The sequence below is a fragment of the Phycodurus eques genome, chromosome 3 (assembly GCF_024500275.1).
Source record: "Phycodurus eques isolate BA_2022a chromosome 3, UOR_Pequ_1.1, whole genome shotgun sequence".
NCBI lineage: Eukaryota > Metazoa > Chordata > Actinopteri > Syngnathiformes > Syngnathidae > Phycodurus > Phycodurus eques.
Window position 1 is genome coordinate 4252834 of NC_084527.1, and position 19852 is coordinate 4272685.

General features: G+C 44.5%; 2 protein-coding genes across 11 annotated transcripts in view; both read left to right on the plus strand.

The window, feature by feature from the left end:
• Positions 1 to 5484: 5484 nt before the first annotated feature.
• Positions 5485 to 12016, plus strand: LOC133399757 (eosinophil peroxidase-like). The gene is made up of 16 exons (XM_061671541.1): positions 5485 to 5572; positions 5708 to 5773; positions 5850 to 5934; positions 7800 to 7975; positions 8229 to 8361; positions 8489 to 8615; positions 8726 to 8932; positions 9017 to 9371; positions 9466 to 9626; positions 9706 to 9964; positions 10036 to 10206; positions 10291 to 10528; positions 10604 to 10803; positions 10893 to 10940; positions 11143 to 11220; positions 11287 to 12016. The coding sequence occupies exons 2-16, from the start codon at positions 5713 to 5715 to the stop codon at positions 11694 to 11696; spliced, it is 2709 nt and encodes a 902-aa protein (XP_061527525.1). The 5' UTR covers positions 5485 to 5572; positions 5708 to 5712; the 3' UTR covers positions 11697 to 12016.
• A 5409-nt stretch (positions 12017 to 17425) lies between these two features.
• The window catches only part of ebf2 (EBF transcription factor 2), a 31309-nt gene continuing 28882 nt past the window's right edge, over positions 17426 to 19852 (plus strand). For all 10 annotated transcript variants that reach the window (XM_061673288.1, XM_061673284.1, XM_061673292.1 and 7 more), the window contains exons 1-2: positions 17426 to 17636; positions 18931 to 19087. In XM_061673288.1, the coding sequence (XP_061529272.1) occupies positions 17503 to 17636; positions 18931 to 19087 (291 nt within the window). In that variant the 5' untranslated portion in view covers positions 17426 to 17502. The remainder of the gene's footprint in view (positions 17637 to 18930; positions 19088 to 19852) is intronic.

The window sequence follows — 19852 nt, forward strand, 5'->3', positions numbered from 1 at the left end:
AAAACCTGTATGTACCTTTCGGCATTAATGGTACCTTCACAGATGTGTAAGTGTCATGAACGGAACAGAGGCTAGGACCCAAAAATGCAAGACTCCAAAACAAATGGACAGTTTCCAAAAAGAGAGGTTTAATAGACGGGCATAGGTCGGTACACGGGCAGGCAATCCAAGAAGGGCAACAGTATCCAAGAACATGAGGCAAAGAGGCAAGGTCACAGGAGCAGGTGTGTGAGAAATGAGAGAGAGGAAGACAAAACCTGGAACACGCACACACACACACACACACACACACACACACACGACAGTACCCCCCACTTAACGGCCGGCCCCAGACGGCCCTGTGGCCCCTGGATGCGCAACGTGGAAGTCCCGAATGAGCAAATCATCCATGATAAACGCAGACGGTACCCATGAACGTTCCTCAGGCCCATAGCCCTCCCAGTCCACCAGATATTGAAACCCCCTCCCCCTCCGACGAGACGACAACAGCCGCTTCACAGCGAAGACCGGGCCCCCATCCACAAACCGGGGGGGAGGAGGGGGCCTGGAAGGCGGGACCAGAGGGGACTCCCGGGCTGGTTTGAGTAGGCTGACATGAAAAGCAGGGTGGACCCGCATCGACCTTGGGAGACTCAGCTTCACGGTGACAGGGTTGATGATCTTTGTGATTGGGAAGGGCCCAACGAACCTGGGAGCGAGCTTCTTGGACTCCACCCGGAGTGGAATATGTTTGGTCGAGAGCCAAACTCGCTGACCCACTTTGTAGTTCGGGGCCGGTGTCCTCCGACGGTCAGCAGCGGCTTTGTAGGACCGTCCCTGGCGCAGCAGCATCTGTCGGGCTCGCTCCCAGGTCCTCCTGCAGCGTCTCACCAAGGCTAATGCCGCTGGAACTGTGGACTCAGGGGCTATGGCAGGAAACAGAGATGGTTGGTAACCATGCACAACGTGAAAAGGCGATAGACCAGTGGATGCAGAGGGGAGGGAATTGTGGGAGAATTCGACCCAAACCAATTTCTGAGACCAGGATCGCGGATCCTGTGAAGCGAGACATCGGAGCCCCGTCTCCAGGTCCTGGTTCAGCCTCTCGGTTTGGCCGTTGGTTTCAGGATGAAACCCAGATGACAGACTGACGGTAGCACCTATGAGATTGCAAAACTCCTTCCAAAATTGCGAAATGAATTGGGGACCCCTATCAGACACCACATTCTTAGGGAAACCGTGGAATTTGAATACGTGATTGATAATTAACTCTGCAGTATCTTTAGCTGAGGGGAGTTTTGGGAGTGCAATGAAGTGTGCCATCTTAGAGAACCTGTCAACAACTGTAAGAATGGTGGTATTGCCTTTAGAGGCCGGTAATCCTGTCACAAAGTCTACGGAAATGTCTGACCAAGGACGTTGTGGTATTGGCAGGGGTCGCAACTCCCCAGAAGGACGTTGATGAGAGGAAGACAAAACCTGGAACACGCACACACACACACACACACACACACACACACACACACACACACACACACACATGACAGTAAGTTACCCATGCCATTGGCACTAACACAGCCCCATACCATCACAGATGCTGGCTTTTGAACTTTTGAACTGTTCCCAATTATCCTGTTCACCTGTGGGATGTTCCAAACAGGTGTTTGATGAGCATTCCTCAACTTTCTCAGTCTTTTTTTGCCACCTGTCGCAGCTTTTTTAGAACGTGTTGCAGCCATAAAATTCCAAGTTAATGGTTATTTGCAAAAAACAATCAAGTTGATCAGTTTGAACATGAAATATCTTGTCTTTGTAGTGTATTCAATTAAATATAGGTTGAACATGATTTGCAAATCATAGTATTCTGTTTTTATTTAGGTTTAACACAACGTCCCAACTTCATTGGAATTGGTTGTTGTACTTTCACATAGTGGAATTAAATGTAACAAGTCACACTGTATTTCTAATAACACCTTTGACTTTGCTGTGCGGCCATTGTGCACTTTGCTGTTCAAATGCTTTTCAGAGAATAGCAGGTTGTACAAAAAAGTACTGAAAGATTGAACAGTTGGACATGTGCATTCAAAAGTTTCGGTCAAAGGTCAAATGAAGTTGACCTGTAAAGGTTATAGGACATTTTAGGTTCATCCTGAAATTTCACCGGAAGCCAAATATGCCCAACTTTTAGTGAGCAGTGTATCTTGTGTAACACAGACGTTGCTGTTTTAACAGCCCCGGAGACCTTTTGTAAAATAAAGTATTTTTCTCTTATCTGTTTTATTTGATAATGCTTCTTTTTCACGATATTGTAGGCCTTTTAAATCCTGTAACCAGTCATAAAGTATTTCCTTATCTTTGGAAGTGTTGCTTACGTGGTGATTTGTTACATGTACAGTATGTGTGGTTGTTGGAAAGCTAAAATGAGTACGCAGTTGAGCAAAGCTTTACCGCAACAGGTGCCGCAGGGCAAAAAGCAGACAGACAGAAGGACTGACTGCATTCACGTTCAAATAACTTCCATTTCCTGGTAAACGGCTGATGGCTGACACAATACCAGGAACTCAACTCTGAGACTTGACATTAGTACACTTGATCTTCTTTAAACATTTGAGATGTAATACATTTTTACCATGCCATCTACAGGTTGACATTCACTCCAGTCACACAAAGGCCACCTATGGGGCCCAGGATGAGCCCGAACGAGCTACACGGTTCCGTCCATGGAGAAAACAGAGGAGTCCAGTCCGTTGTGACCTGGACGGCGGTCAACGGTTGTTTTTTTGCCAGCTATTTGTTTTGGGCCGCGGAAGAACCCTCTCACTTTTATTCTTGCACATTTTGGGGGCTCATCTCAATGTGTCCGATTTGGCATTTGTTGAAATTCAAAATACGGCCCTCGCATGTTTTATTGTTGTAACCGAGCGACTTACACGCTCTTAAGTGATGATTATAATTGTGAGAATAAAAAGGAGAGCACATGCGCAAACCTGTGCCTTCTGACAGACACACCCAAAGTCAAAGTCATAGTGGCACAGTGTACCTTAAAGCAAAGGCTTGTACCATCCATTTTGTCTCTTTTTGGTATGCTCTTCATGCATGCATGCGCTCCTTGATATTTTCAGTCAGCAGCTAAATCATCAAACATAAAAAAAATCTGGGGGACGATATTTAATTTTTAGTTTGATTAGTAGTGTACTGTTCACACCCGGTCTACAGTTTGCCACACTTCAAGACAGCCTGTGACTGACATTCGAAGCATGTTGCACAACCTGATCTGTGAGGTAGTCAAAGCCTTCTGAGGTTCCTATCAAGGCACATCCGAGTATAAAAATAAACCCAACATCCTCAAAACGAGCGCAATCACGCTACGATCTCTTCCTCCTCTGGCTCAAGTCAATCAACAGCGCTTTGGGGGAAACCAAATACTGCACAATTCTACCGGTGGTGACCAGCAAGGCCTAAACTCTATCAGAAGCACTGGCCTACATTTGCAACCTAAATTCCAATCTTGCTTGTATATGAAATTGGATTAATTTGTTCCCAACGTGCTGCCATGTCAATCTAATCTGCCCATGCAGGACCTTCAGCATCAACAGTGACCAATGTTACTTCAACTCTTAGCAATGGGACCGTTTATTTAACCCTGCTTCAGATTTCAAATTCATCCTCGCAGCTCTGGCCGCCCTCGGTGATATCAGTTGTTTTGGTCCTCTGATCGGTCGGTGAGAGCAAAACCTGTTACAGCCGGCTTTGACGAGCAAAACGCAATCTGTATAATACATTTATAATCAGCATCTTTAGTCGGTGTGACATTGATTTGTTCTTGTCACGTTATGAGATCAATATTGAGTCGGAACTGCCCCAGATGATTATGTGGCACAGTTGCGTGTCGTTGTATTGCGTTTTTGTCATAACATTGATGTGCCGTGATAGCGGTCAGAGATGGATTCAGTTGGAAAAAAGATAGACCAAAATATAAGGCCCGGTGACGGACGGGGACACTTGAGAGAAACACAATGGGAAATACATACTGTAAGACAGACACAGGTATGAGATGAAGCGGACACTTCCTTTATGGGGGACCAATCATTGAAAGAAGACTTTTAGAATATTCTCCCTCTTGATTTACTTTAAAATTGCTCATATGAAGTGCTTGTACTGTTTGCACTCATCAAGTCAATCTGATGACTTAAATTCGATGGATGGCAGCGAAGGTTTCTGTGTGCTGTGCATCAGATCACAATAGAGCACATGGTGTATTCACAATTATAATTTGTTGAGGAAAACATACACCAAACAACCTTTTTGGCCCTTCGTTGGGTACACCACATGCGAGCTCACTGTTGATGGACACCGTCCGAGAGGTATTTATTTAACAATATGTTTATTGGAGTTTGCAGTAGCGAAACCAAAACTTAAATGTGTTGTTTTTAAAAAAAAAACGATAAACTAGTAATCATAAATCGATGCGTCAGTGTCAATCGAAACTGAGCATCATGATCTTTATAAAGGGGGAAAAAAATAATATACTCTACATCTCTTTGAAATTTAAGGTATAACAAACTTTGGCCAATAACTGTATAGCTGAATAATTTATACTTTTTGTGACTTTTCTAATAGTAGAATGTACAGTATGAGCCACTGAAAATGTAAGTATTCTATACATGAAATGAAAAGGGCAAGATTGCTTATTTCATGAAACCACTTCATTTAAACATGAAAGTCTACTGTTCAATCATATTTTGATTTGATTTGATTTGGTTTGATTGGCAAGAGCTATGTATCAGAGAAAATCATCAAAACAAGTGCACTGTCCAAATACCTTTTGAATAGTCAACATATTTACAAATAAACATTTCTGGAGAACTTCAAATCATTAAAAATGTAATATGGTCAAAGTGGGAATTCATCTTTAATTGAAAACAGCTTTGAACGGGAACACAATGTATTTAGACCTGCAAGTGATATTTTGCGAATGAATATTTATGCTTTATGCGTTTATGAAATAATACATTACTTTTTAAATCAAATAGGACAAACAAAAATGCGTGTGCGTGGGTGGAAGCTCGACTGTGGAAGAATATTGGTAATCAAGCATTGTGTCTTGTCACGAACGCTTCTCCGGGAAGCTTAGCTTTCATATCACTTGTCAACAGGTTTTTGTTTTTTTTGGGGTTTTGTTTTGTGTCCGTTGTCGTGCATGCACGCTTGCCACGTGCCCAACATTCGATCCTTTTCAGACATCATCATAACAGTAATTCCTAAAGAAACGAAAAAAAAGAGAAAAATAATATTTTTTTCCCATGGGCTTTGTCTTACAGCAATAATTATGATAAGTTGACGTTAGACTGTATACTTTCCCTAATGACGCGCTGAAGCGGTTGAACCTGGATGCTGTCCAAGGCGGAACAAAGGAGGAGGGAAAACAAAAACAAAACAAGGAAAACAAAATGCTCCAAATTCCTGGTGACGAGATATGTTTCCAGTGACGCACCTTTTTTTTTTATAAAAGGTGCGAGCGGAGCAACTTCTTGACTGTTCACTGCCTGCAGCTGCGGATTTACAGATTTCTTATAGAGCTCCTTCCTTACAGGTATCAGCGCTGTTCATTTTGGATTGTTCTTTTTTATTTCATTGCATTAGTTTCAATTATGTGATTTTTGACGCCCCCCCCCCCCCCCCCTCTCTCCAACCCACCCACCCACCCACCCTCCCTCTCCTCATGCAGCAGAGATGTTTTGGCGTGCGTGCCTGCTGCTCGGAGCGCTTTGCCTGCAGTGGCAAGTGAATGCCCGTAAGTAAATGCAGCCTGCTAACACGCATTTCATTGTATATAGTTTGACATTTGAAACAGATTTTGTTGCTTCTAGAACATCTGAGCCGGAACGCCATTGAAAAGGCGGTTCACGATGCCATGACTAAAGTTGACTCTGCATATGAATATTCAAGACTAGAGTGAGTTCATACACTTTTGTCCTAAAGGCGGAACATGTTGCACACTAACTGGCACATTGCAGTGAGAAAAAAAATGATTGCCACATCATCGCCAAACTTTTATTGTTTATTGTAATGTCAAGCAACATTAGAGGGACAAAAGAAAGCATTTCTTTAACTAAAAATATCTCAGACAGTCTGGTGACATTGCGGTCATACGGGGGGAAATCTAGACTCGGGTTTTGAATGTGTGGAGTGTGCATGCTTGCGTGGGTTTCCTCCCACGTGCCCAAAACAAGCTTCTTCAATTAACTGAAGACTGTAAATTGTCCTTTGGCGTTAATGGTTGTTTGTACAGCTGAGATAGGCTCCAAGTTCACCGGTGACACCATCGAGGACAAAGCAATGTCGACCAGTCTTTCCCAACCACAGGGAGCCAAGGCCCCATAGATTTTGCATTAGAAAAAGCTCACCGCACGCCATCAAACAAATGGACTTCGCATCGGTCCGTTGTGGTAAAGGAGGAGCTAAGCCGAAAGGCGAAGCTCTCGATTTACCGGTCGATCTACGTTCTTACCCTCACCTATGGTCACGAGCTGTGGATCCGGATACAAGTGGCCGAAATGAGTTTCCACCGCAGGGTGTCCGGGGCGTCCCTTAGAGAACGGGTGAGAAGCTCGGCCATCCGGGAGGATCTCAGAGTAGAGCCGCCGCTCCTCCACATCGAGGAGCCAGATGAGGTGGCTGGGGCATCTGATTCGGATGCCTCCCGGACGTCTCCCAGTGAGTTGTTCCGGGCACGTCCCACCGGGAAGAGACCCCGGGGACGACCCGGGACACGCCGGAGAGACTACGTCTTTCGGCTGGCCTGGGAACGCCTCGGCATCCCCTTGGAAGAGCTGGATGAAGTGGCTGGGGAGAGGGAAGTCTGGGCGTCCCTGCTGAAGCTACTGCTCCCGCGACCCGACCTCAGATAAGCGGTAGAAAATGGATGGAAGGATGGATGGAAAAGCTCACCGCACGCCATCAAACAAAAATGTCAGAAAAGCATAGAGCGGCCTGGAAGTGCAAAACAACAAACACTTTTACAATTCAGAAAACAAATGAACAAAAGCAAAACATTTTTTACAAAAGACAAAACAAATTACAAAAGACGAAACACCCGGAAAGGAAACGTCCCATTTCACAGACAATTCCTAGAAATCCCACGCCCTTCATCGGCAAGCCCCGCCCCGCTTCACCACGATTGGCTCCTGCATCACGGGAACGGTAGCCTAAGATGTGAAGACGCCGTGCAACGGAGATTATCATTTTTAATCACGTCAAAACCAGTGGCCGACCGAACGACCACTCAAGGAAACAGTTGCCTAACCACGCAGACTGCGCCATAGTTCAGTCGGCGGCGGCGGTGCTCGGTGTGCGCCAGCCTTAACCACCATAATCCGAACCTTAACTGATCGTAAACTGCCTTAACCCCAACCTTAGTCCTAAACCTAACCATAATCAACTTCTTAGTTTTTTGTTTTTTAAATTATATTTGGGATGGACATCTCGTTACATCTGCGTAGCCTACCCTTGACGCGATGGAGGAGCCAATCGTGTTGAAGCCGGGCGGGTCTTGGCGAGAAAGGGGGTGGGATTTCGAAGAACGTCTGTGAAATGGGACGTTCCCTTTCCGGGTCTTTCGTCTTTTGTAAAATTGTTTCTGCTTTTCTTAATTTGTTTTCTGAACTGCAAAAGTGTTTCACAATTTGTTATATTGTTTTGCACTTCCAGGGCCACCGTACTTGTGCCATCAGATTGTGTAACGAATAAGAATTCACTGCAATTCTGTTGTGAACAACAAGAGGCATGCTGCTGGTAAATGTGACCTCTTGATGCTCCAGGTGCCTCGATCGTATCAGACGCAATGCAGCCAGAGCTGAGGATGTGTTGCGCTTTCTCAAGCAACCTGTGGGAATTACCCGCGAGGTGGCCCGATCAGCCGATTATATGGACATCACCCTAAATATCATCAAAAGGTCGGCAGAAAGACGTCAAAGACGTTCCATCAATGCCACAGGTGAGTGAAACTAATACCTCAATATTAGTCAGTACTCAATATTATGGACTCTCCAAAGCTGGGCATCCGTTTAGGTTGACACTCAACGGGTCTGCATTCGAACCCTTGAAAATGTTATACTTTGGAAAGGAACCATGCGTTAGCCATAGGTGATACGTGAGTGGACATTTCGTAATGAGGGCCAGAAAAGAGACTCAAACTGCGGACATGTTTGTGTAGACTGTCAGTCACTGGTGCTATGACTTTGTTGTAGATCTGCTGTCTGAGGAAGATCTGGAGTTCATTTCCGAACTGACCGGCTGCTCACCTCGACAGCGCATCCCCTCATGCAAGACAACCCCCAACCTTGACGTCTTTCGCACCGCAAGCGGCGTCTGCAACAACGTGTAAGGCTGCGGTGGCTTTTGTTTCATGGCTGTCGGCCACTTCCCAGTTAATTGAGCATTTATTAGTTTGTACTTAGCAAAACGAACACCACCAATGAAGGCCTTGATCAATTCCACTCGCCTACAGGCACAATCCTCGATGGGGAGCCTCAAACACACCGTTCGCACGCTGGGTTCCTGCTGAGTACCAGGACGGTATCTCGCTGCCCCGAGGGTGGGACCCCATCAGAATCAATGGCTTCTTTCTTCCTTTGGTATGATCATTCTATTTCGCCTCTTCGTCGAATCCAACTGATGACATCCAAATGACCGCATGCAATTGAAATGGACATCTTTTGGTGAAATGAAGTCTTTATCGTTTTAGGTGAGAGAGGTGTCCAACCGCCTCCTGGCCACAGCCGTCAACGATGTAGTGAGCGACACAGTCTTCTCTCACCTGCTCCCCTCCTTTGGACAATGGACGGACCACGACCAGACCTTAGCGCCTTTTTCTCCGGTCATCCGTTCATTCAACAACGGTATCGACTGCGATGAGACCTGTGAACGCACTGAGCCTTGCTTCCCTATCCTGGTCAGTCGTCGACCACGCCGTCTGGCTCGCACGTTATAAGCACGCCCACACAAACACACTCACCGCAGCTCGCACTCTGCACAGATTCCCAAGGATGACCCACGTTTTGGCATCCAAGAGTGCATCCCCTTCTTCCGGTCAACAGGGACTTGCGGATCTGGCAACACGGGCTTCATCTTTGGCGCTCCCACTGTACGACAACAGCTGAACGCCCTCACAGCTTACATCGACGCGGGTCAGGTGTACGGCTCCGATGAAGTCGAAGCGCTAGAGCTCCGTGACCTCAGCACAGACGAGGGTTTGTTGAGGGTCAATGAAAAGTTTACCGACAAAGGTCGAGAACTCCTGCCCTTCACTAAAGCGATGGCCAACGTGTGTGCGACCCGAGCTCGCATCACGAACGACAAAAATGCAGAGGAAGTGCTTTGCTTTTTCGCAGGTGAGCGGCAGGCCCAACAAGCTGATTCGGTATGTTCTCCGTAGGGGTTTCTGCATCGCAGCAGCGTCCATCTTACTTAATGTTAACTTTGAAGGTGATGAACGCTCCAATGAGAACATTGTTCTGACCTCGCTGCACACGCTGTTCCTCCGTGAACACAACCGTCTGGCTCGAGCGCTGGCCAGACTAAATCCCGAGTGGAACGGAGAGCGACTCTACCAGGAAGCCCGCAAGATCATGGGAGCATATCTCCAGGTTAGAGCGGGCCTCCGTCACATGAACCATAATCTGGTTTGATGAATTCTACTCTTGACATTTTTTTGTTGTCTCGCAGGTTATCACATTCAGAGATTACATTGGCAACATAGTTGGGCCGGAGGTTGTAGCCAAGAAGCTCTCCACATACCCCGGCTATGATAAATTCATAAATCCGTCTATCGCCAATGTATACGCAACAGCTGCCTATCGATATGGCCACTCGATGATTCAGCCATTTGTTTTCCGCCTCAGTTCGGACTACGAGGATCACCCGTTGTACCCCTCTCCATTGTTGCACACAGCCTTGAACACACCGTGGAGGGTTACCTTTGAAGGTATGGTCAACATCCGCAGCTGTTTTTTCCCGTACGCCCTTGCACATTCTTATATCTACAGATGGTTTCAGGCGGCATCGACCCGATCCTGAGAGGCCTTGTGGGTCGGCCGGCTAAGTTGAACGTCCAAGATTCCATCATGACCGACGAGCTGAGAGACATGCTGTTTAAATTCTCTTTTGAGATGGCACTGGATCTGGGCTCTCTCAACATGCAGCGTGGACGTGACCACGGAATCCCGGGTACTTGTTTCTGTCTTCCCGCATACACAACATGTTCATTATCTCGTGAGTGGATTTTTCTGATGTATTTACCCCTGTTCTCAGGATATAACCAGTGGCGCAAGTTCTGTGGTTTGTCACAACCACAAAATGAGGCGGAGCTGGCTGCCGTGCTGAAAAATACGGACTTGGCTAAGAAGTTTCTGGATCTGTACGGCACACCTGAGAACATTGATGTGTGGATGGGAGGAATCGCAGAGCCTCTGGTGAAAGGAGGAAGAGTTGGAGAATTGTTTGCCTGCCTGATTGGAATTCAGTTTAAAAAGATTAGAGAGGGAGACCGGTAAAGACTTGAGAACAAATCACTGTCTTTAAGATGCTCCCAAATACCAACTCAGTGACAAAATCTTCTTTCCAGATTTTGGTGGGAGAACGAGGGAGTCTTCACAAAGTCCCAGAGGGCGTCTCTGATGAGGACATCAGTATCCCGCATTATCTGCGACAACACCGGTATCACTGAAATTCCAGACAAACCTTTCCTGTTCCGGCCACGAGGCAACGGTTACACCGATTGCAGTGACATCCCAGAGTTTGACCTCACTCCATGGATGGACACCCGTGAGTCCCTCAAATGGAATCTTTCGAAAGATAGTGCCATTTGTCTTGGTGTTTTGAAATGATTGACTTCACTGTTTTATGTGTTCTAGCATATGGATTTTACGAACCCATCTCAGGCACAACCAAGCCCACTCAAGGTATGCGCAGCACACATTTCTTCATGAAGATATACAACTCCCAACTGTAAATTTATTTGCAAACCGTACAAACTATATTACTGTAGGCAAAATCTTTTTGTCATATCAGTTGTGTTGAGCTATTTAAATAATTCTTGCGTTGAAAATAATTTACTCAAGATTGTAGTTTGGCTAACTGCTGCCACCCATTAATTCATTCCAGGTATCTGGTCACCCCCATACGGTGGAAAAGATGACCCTCGTGGACCCCCTGGACCCCCCGGACCCTCCGGACCTCCTGGTAAATCCAGTATCATTCAAAGCGCACAGTGGCAAAGTCCTGTTCCTGATGTTATTTCTTTTACAGGACCTCCAGGTCCCTCCGGAGGCTATAATAAGAGAGTGGCCTTCTCTGTACAATTGAGCGATAATTTCCCCAGACCCGGTGTTCCTATCCCCTTCCGCGAGGTCATCTACAACGGGCAGAGCAGCTACGACACCAACACAGGCATATTTACTTGCGTATATCCGGGGGTGTACGAATTCCAGTTCTACTGCACCATCTATGAGCGCTCCGCCAGCGTGGATCTGATGCGTAACGGAGAGAAGATTTTGCATTCGTTCACCACGAGGCAGGAAGGTTACCTCTCGGCCAGTGGAAGCACATACATAAAGCTGAAAGAGGGAGACAAGATATGGCTTGTGGCTAACTACGGTGGCAATGGTATGACCAAAGACAGCTACTTCTCTGGGCATTTGCTCTTTACTGAGGAGTGAAGCTGATATTTAAAAATACAAACAAACAAACAACAAAACGTGCCCACACACAAGGGATCAACTTAACCCTCTAATGCGCTGTTACTTCCTCCACAAAAAGAAAGAAAAGAAACTGTTTGCAACTGGAAAAGTGGATCTGCTAACATTCGATCGTGTATAACCCAAATTTTAGAAAAACAATGTTCATTTCCCCTTTATGCTTCATTCATCATTCAGTGAGTGCACAAATGTTACACTTGCAGTATCACAATCACATCTCACTTGTGCCTATGTGATATTCTCCTTCTTTGAAAATAAATATTTCTCTTTTTATATACCAATTCCTCATCCCTCTTCCTAAACGATGTCGGTCGGACCATCTGAAATAGAAGTCATCCTTTTCCGATTTATTATCATAATTTAATTGAATACATGAATGACACATCAATCTGTGAATAAAGAAGGTGCCTAACTTTTGGCATGATAAATCATCGTGAGCTATTAAGAAAGATAACAAATTATTATTGTTTTGGGCCGAATTGGCTGATTGATGAATCAAAAAAAATCACACACACCAAAAGTATTGCATCAAGTTTAGAAATAAAAGGACGAACCCACGCTCGCGTGCGCACGCATGCACACGCACACGCACACACACACACACACACACACGCACACAAATAAAAAAGCAACAACCTAGTGCAGTTTTTGCATATGAGAGATTATAAACATTATTATTATTATTATTATTAATATTAATATTATTATTGCGTGGCGGGGCCCTGTAAAAAAAAATCACTTTGGGCCCCTCCACGCAATGCTGCACATTTCAAATTGTGTTATTTAGGGCACTTGTCAGTCTTGGGCCCTAGATAATACAACAACAGCAGCAACCAGAATTCATTTTCGTGCAGGCAAGCCCCTGCAACATTGATTTAAACCGCCTCGAGACCACAATGATGTGTTTGACTAAGAGCAACAACTTTTGGGTGGTGGTGCAGTTTTGCATACAGCGACATTATCTCGAGTTTGACTTTACACCCGCAGTCCTCACAAAACCACAATAAGGCCACACTTCTGCTCTCGTCCTTCCTCTCGGTTGGTTGACAAATATTGTCGAAGATGTGTTCTTCTATTGACCACTGGGTGGCGCTAATATACAAGGTAAATGAAAGTAGGCAGCGCCACAACCTGTGGAGGTTTACTTTCCTAAATCCAGTCAGGACTGAGTAGTGCTGCACGTTGACCACCTTTGACAAGCCTTCTCTTTTAAAGCACGAGAAATAGTGTTTTTCATTAATAATTAGCGTTCTCCCGTTGTTTTAATGTCTTTAAAAATCTGTGATCATATTTTTGGATTTTCATCTCAACTGTTCAGTTTAATTTTACGATTTAAATACATGAGGATCACCTCATGTAAAGCGTGGGCCGCCGGGAAACTCATGATGGCAATAGTAATAACATGATATGAAATTTGTAACATTGGAGTGTGGTACAAGTGGTACACAGGCTCCCTCTCGTGGTATGCAAATGAATCACTGCCCCCAGTACAGTTCAGTTGTATTTAACTTTTAAGTTCAATAAATTTACATTTCTTTAAGAACTGTTTTGTTTTTAAATGTTTATATAGGTGATTTTTGTATTTGCCTTTTATGTGCAATACATTTTAATTGATCCGTTACTTAGGATATCCCGCCCCCCCCCCCCCCCCTCTTCCCCCCTAAAAGATTTAGGTTTTTGCTTATAACAGTGTGGCATTATTCCTGTTAAAAATAAAATGTAATATTTTGACTTTGTTCTCATAAATTACAAATGTTTTTTTTAATGTGATGTAACAGTGTTATTGTTATTTTATTTTTTTCTCTTGTCTTAAATATTTGGGCTATTTCTTGTATTACTCCGTATTTAATCTCGGATAACATTGGATTTTTTTTGTTTCTTGTATTATTTCAATTTTCTTGTAATATTACAACTTTGTGCAGCTCCCGGTCTAATTTTCGGTCCAACATTTCCCCACACTTACGGCGGCCGTCTAACCTGACAGCGACACAAGGGATCCTACGTTGGTGTGCATTGTATCATACTTCCATAACAAATAAAGTTCTTGTTAGCACATGTATAAATGGACCTAATATTTAGCGACGAACACGGCCCATCGCTTTGCGCCGTGACCTTCTTTCCTCGTCGCCATTCGGGCCATCCCGCTACCACTGCTACGAATATTTGAAATGCTATTCGCATCTCCGACTTATTTTCACACTCTTGGACCCGTGTCGACGTATGACGACGGTGCGGACTTGTTGGTCGGACGTTTCGCCGCTCAGCAGAACCTGGGACGGCAGCGGACAGGCCGGTTGAATGTCCGCTGTAATTGGGCAGACTGGAAGACTTAGACGCTGAAAAACGTGATTAGAGATGAGTTGACTTCAGCTTTAAACGTCGCTGACAAGTAGTAAAGTCAACTCATCGACTAGTTGACTAATCACTTCAACTTCTAACAGACACACACGCAGATTCTCTCTCTCTCTCTCTCGATCGAGCCTAGCCTAGGTACAAAATAGGGCTGGCACTATCGGATATTTTTAAATGGACTATTCTATTGTTTATTCCATTGATTAATCAAATAAACGGCTAAAACTACTTTTTATTCGGTATTGTTTGATGATGGAACAAAACCAAACCTAAACTGTTGGACTATTTTCTCACGCACTTGTTCACAAAGAGGTGAACCTCGCCCCATCTTTGCTTGCAATTCAGGGCAGCTCCTTTTCTACCCAATCACGGCACCCACCTGTTCCCAATGAGCCCGTTCACCTGTGGGATGTTCCAAACAGGTGTTTGATGAGCATTCCTCAACTTTCTCATTATTTTTTGCCACTTGTCCCAGATTTTTTGCAGCCATAAAATTCTAAGTTCATGATTATTTGCTCAAAACAATCAGGTTCATCAGCGTGAACGTTAAATAGCTCGTCTTTGTAGTGTATTCAATTAAATATAGGGCGAAGACGATTTGCAAATCATTGTATTCTGTTTTTATTGATGTTGAACACAACGTTGCATAATCAGCCGTCTTTTTACGGAGGAGCACAGAAATCAGTTACTCCGTTTACTTTTGAAAGGCTGAAATCAGAGGATTGAGACAATGTCAAGTTGAACAATGGCTCGAAATGATCAACCGATGATCGAAATAGCCGTGGATTCATTTGATGATCGATTAGTTGTCAATGACTTGCTGAATTTTGACACAATGCGTTACAAAACGTACACCGCTGCTCACCATTGAACTTGCCTAACTGTGAACACATCCGCCTCACAGTTGTGAGGTTTGAATCTCCGCCGTGGCCTTCCTGTGCGAAGTTTGCACGTTTCCCTTGCGATAGCCCACATTTCAAAAACATCAGGTCAATTGAAGACTGTAAATTGTCCATAGGTGTGAATGTGAGTGCGAGTGGTTGTTTACCCTGCCTTTTTTTTTTTTGCACAAAGGCTCCAGTTCCCCTTCATGTGACCCTAATGAGGGCAAGTGCTATCGAAAATGGATGGACGGATGAAAGGATGGACAGGAAAGGCTCATGACTCTTTGCATCCCTCCTGGACTTCCAATATAACACCAATGCTGTCTTTGAGGGGACCCAAATGGGGGATATCTGGTGCAGGAAGTACAACCAAAGTTTAGTCCTCAACATTTTCTCCTCCCACTGACTAATCAGTTGAGGTCGATGAGCTGTTTAGGTCCTTCCGTACATGGTCGTCGTGTGCACGAATCAGGCCACACTCTCAACCTTTGGCTCGATTTATTATAATACAATGAGAAAACGCATCAGTCTTGATGACAATTTGTCAAAAGTAGTATTTACTGTACTGCCATCTTCCGTTACACTATACAGTACACTTTAATGTATTATTTTATTTTTGATTGATTTATTTGTCCGATACGGACAGTAGTTACACATTTAACATGTGGTGAAAAAGAACCAGAAAAAGACACTCGCGGCAATACATGGAAATAAAAACTTGGAGCAACAGAATTGTAGAATGTTGCAAGACTTTCCTTGTTACTTTCAAAAACGTCAGTCAATATTATTAGGCTATTACAATATACAATAAAGATACTCTGTTATTATATGTACTGTCATTCTAAAAATAAAATAAATATAAATTAACAATAATAATAATATTTACATATTCATTATGCCTACTAAGTTTGAAAGGAAAACACCTCCTGCTACCACAACGACTAATGATGCTGAGGACATTATGATGTTTATGAGTACGACGATAGTGATGATTATTATGGATTTATTTTCAGATTGGCTGAGAGAAATCTCAATATTTCCTTCTTCCACTGCCGGTCGTCCTTGTTCAAATGGATGTTTGACTTCAATGGCTGCGAATGAGTTTGAAACTGCTTCCTCCTGAAATCGAAAATGCCAAATAGCAAATGCAAAAAAGTTGCAGGGATCCAATTTTGTGTGTGTGCAAAACCTAAATGGAATGGACCCCTAATTAATGTCACAGCTAATAAAAGTAAAAATAAAAAACGGACTATTGTGAAAAGGGTGATTCAAACAACTAGTTCCGATGTTTTTTTTTTGTTTTTGTTTTTTGGGATCTGTAAAACGCAACGGAGCACTTTCCTTTTCCATCACGTGTTAGTAAACAGTGAGTGAAGGAATGTCCCAACAGTGCGCAGACTTTGTGGTGGAGCTGCCGATCTGGTGAGGGGAAGTGTGCGGGGGACAAGGCGACATTGCCGCAGGCTGGAGGTGTTGGGGGTGTTGGGGGGGGGGGTCGAGGCAGCGCGACTCCCCGGGACGGCCCTCATAATTGGGGGGGAACATCTGACTTTGTCCCGCTGCTGCCGGCAGATGGTGCAGGGGGAGATTTACACTGTCATTGTGACGTTGTCTCGGCTACTCAGAATAGGCTGAGGGGGAAGCAATCAGGCCGGGTTGGGCGAAACTTGGTGTTTTTAACAGTGGGGGGAAAAAAAAGAAATATAACACATAAAACGTGTTGTTATTTTATTGGCGTTTTGTTGGCTAGTATCACTTATCCGAGATACATGTAGCAAAACGTTTTGGACATCTTTTCCATCAGGTTCTGATCTCAATGCGGGACGTGTGAGGAGTGTTAAGAGGTCATTTTGCACACCGGATGAGCGTGCCGGACCTCGATTGCACGTCCAAACCAAAACTGGATGCGCCAAGTGGTTTGAAAAAAAAAGGAAAAAAAAAAAGAAACAAACATCATTCGGCGATATTAGGCACAAAAGTGTGTACAGATGCGGGAAACGCTCGGTGATGAGCCAGGAGGTGTTTTGCAGTGTGAAAAGTTGGTGTCGGCCTCTCGGAGTGGATGCCGAATGTGGCGGCGGTCCAAGCGACTGGACGCACCTCGCACCAATGGGAGCGCCCGCCGCAACATATGGCAGCGAGGCCCCGCCTCCTCCACGCCGCATCCTCATTCATGCTTCAGCATTTGCGCTGGCAACCGAGCAGACTTGCACACAATCTTGCGAGTTGCACCGAGCGGATGATTGCCGGCGCTCGGCTCGTCGGACCATGATTGACAATTGCGACGGGATCTATTGAGTCACATCTTTCCACCTTTGAACGCAAGTGCGAGTGGATTCACACCGAGACAAACTCCAAAACATCTCACTTCATCAGCAACATCAGCTCACCAAAGCTCCTTTCTTTTTTCTTTTCTGCGCCCTGGAGGGGGCGGTTGTGTGTGTGTGTGTGTGTGTGTGTGTTTGCTTAAGTGCTTTGACTTTTGGGTCTTTCAAAAAGTGCGCCCTTGCACCACTCAGGACACGTCTTAAATGTTCGGCATCCAGGAGCATTTGATGCGAGAAGTGAGCGGATTAAAAGAGCGAAGTCTTGGAGAGGAGATGGATCCGGTCCGCTCTTGGGTGCGAAATGTCGGCGTGGTGGACGCCAACGTCGCCGCGCAAAGGTACCGCCCGTCATCTGCCATTCAGACTGCCTGCGTTATTATTATCATATTTGGTTGTTTTTTTTTCTGCATGGGAAAACTTGTCAAAAGTGCCAGAATTGCTTTCTTGTGAAAAGCGTTGCAAACCTGTTGCAAAATGGGACTCATATGTCTTCTGTAGAAGTCACGAGCAAAAAGCCCCAATAAAAAAATATATATACACAAAATATATATATATAAAATCTAAAACACACAAAATATTGTCAAAATAATGATAAACCATTTTATGGGCAATGTGCACATGTAGCGGAATTGTTTGATTTTCTAATGTCGCAGGGAACCTAAAGTCAACTGCACAAATTGGAAAACGAAATACGAAATGTTTTGGGAACTTCTTTACTGGAACGCACCCATTTTTTTTTTAAATATAAAAAAGAAAAGTCCACAGTTAAAAAAACAAAACAAAAAAAAACAGCAACAACATTTTGGATTCGCAAGAAATGTTCCCATTTGTCTGTGGTATCTCATTTGAATGGTCTAAAAAAGAATTCTGTGCGTTTTCTTGCCATGTTTGAAAAGTTTAGAGGGGGAAAAAAAACAAAAAACAAGCGACAGTTTCAAAGTAAGTCAATAGGGCTGAAGAAAAGAGATGAACACCGATTTGATGTAATGCACAATACATTGAAAAAATGTTCAACACTGACGGTTTCATTGGTTACAATTTGATTTGATCTTTTGTTGATTTAAAACAAACTCCCAATATAGTGTGTAAAATGTTGCATGAAAGAAAACGTAGTTGTGTGAAATTGAAATCAAAAATACATTAAGTGTGCAGTTTTGCTCACCTCTGCTTGGCAGTATTTTATTAATTAATTCGTTTCAATGATCAGTCATGTTAATAATAATACATGTTTTATTATTTAATATGTTTCAGCAGCACTTGGAAAAATCCAAGTTGTGAACGCTGCAAAGTTGTCTTGATGAACTTTCAAAACTTTGATTTGGAGAGAACGTGCATTCAAAAAGTTGGAAAACCATTTGATGATAACAAGATATAATATTAGTAACAATTTGTGATGCATATTGAAGGAAACTTCCATGTGGAAATAATAGTTCGTATTCAACACAATTTTGTGGAGTGTATTGTAAGCAATATAAGGAACCACGGGTGGTTTTTTTTTGATTGTGAAGCACACGTGTGGTTTGTTTCACCTGAAGACCACGTGCGGTGTCACACGACGTCACGTGGCCGTCTAATGGCGTGCCCCTGCGTGCGTGTGTGTGTGTGTGTGTGTCCCCCCCCCTCCCCCCGCAGTGGCGTGGCCCTGTCCAGAGCTCACTTCGAGAAGCAGCCTCCTTCCAACCTGCGCAAGTCCAACTTCTTCCACTTCGTGCTGGCGCTCTACGACAGACACGGGCAGCCCGTGGAAGTGGAGAGGACGGCCTTTGTGGACTTTGTGGAGCACGACAAGGTGTGTGAGGGGCCTCACTCTTCAAGTAAACCGAGTCCGATTTGCGACAAGAAAACAAACACATCCGGTTGCTGCTCTTGATCATCGGCTGACGGCTTCGCGCTCACACGAGCTCTGTAGAGCCTCAGCGAGCTGAGGATGTGCGATTGAAAAAGAATATTTAATGACTAATTAGCAGCCTGCCTCATTACAAGGTGAAAAAACCAAAAATGCCAATGATTCCCACTTCTGTTACGTTATCCATCGAGAGCTAATCATCAAAGTGTCTTCTCAAAACAGCAGTAAGGGGCGTTGGCGGGGTGGGAACGGGTGGGGGGTGAATTCCTCAGCTCGGGCAAGTGGGAAATTAGAAATGGACCGTGGCCTCGTGTCCACCGTTGACAGACCAAGATCTCGTCAAGTCAGGTTGGCTTGAAATGCCAGGGATGCCGTGTGTGCGTGTGTTCATGCCAGGGTTGAAAGCTGTCAGTGTGTGCCAGTGGGTTCATTTTCTGCATGGTTACCCTGGCATCTGTTTTGGCTTTGTAATTATGCAGAGGTAGAGCGATGGCATGACAAACTAAACGGCCTTCTGTTTATATTGATCAAACCTACAAAGCCAGGCGTCAATCTATCTCCTGATATTACAAATTGGACTTTGGACTCCACTATGCCAACTTATCTTCATGCATCTTAATTTGCCCTCTTCTTCTTCTTGCCAGTTGCTCTGCTCCCCCAGCCTTCTCGTTCTTCTCCCCTTGCTCTCATCTCTGAGATTCCTCCTGG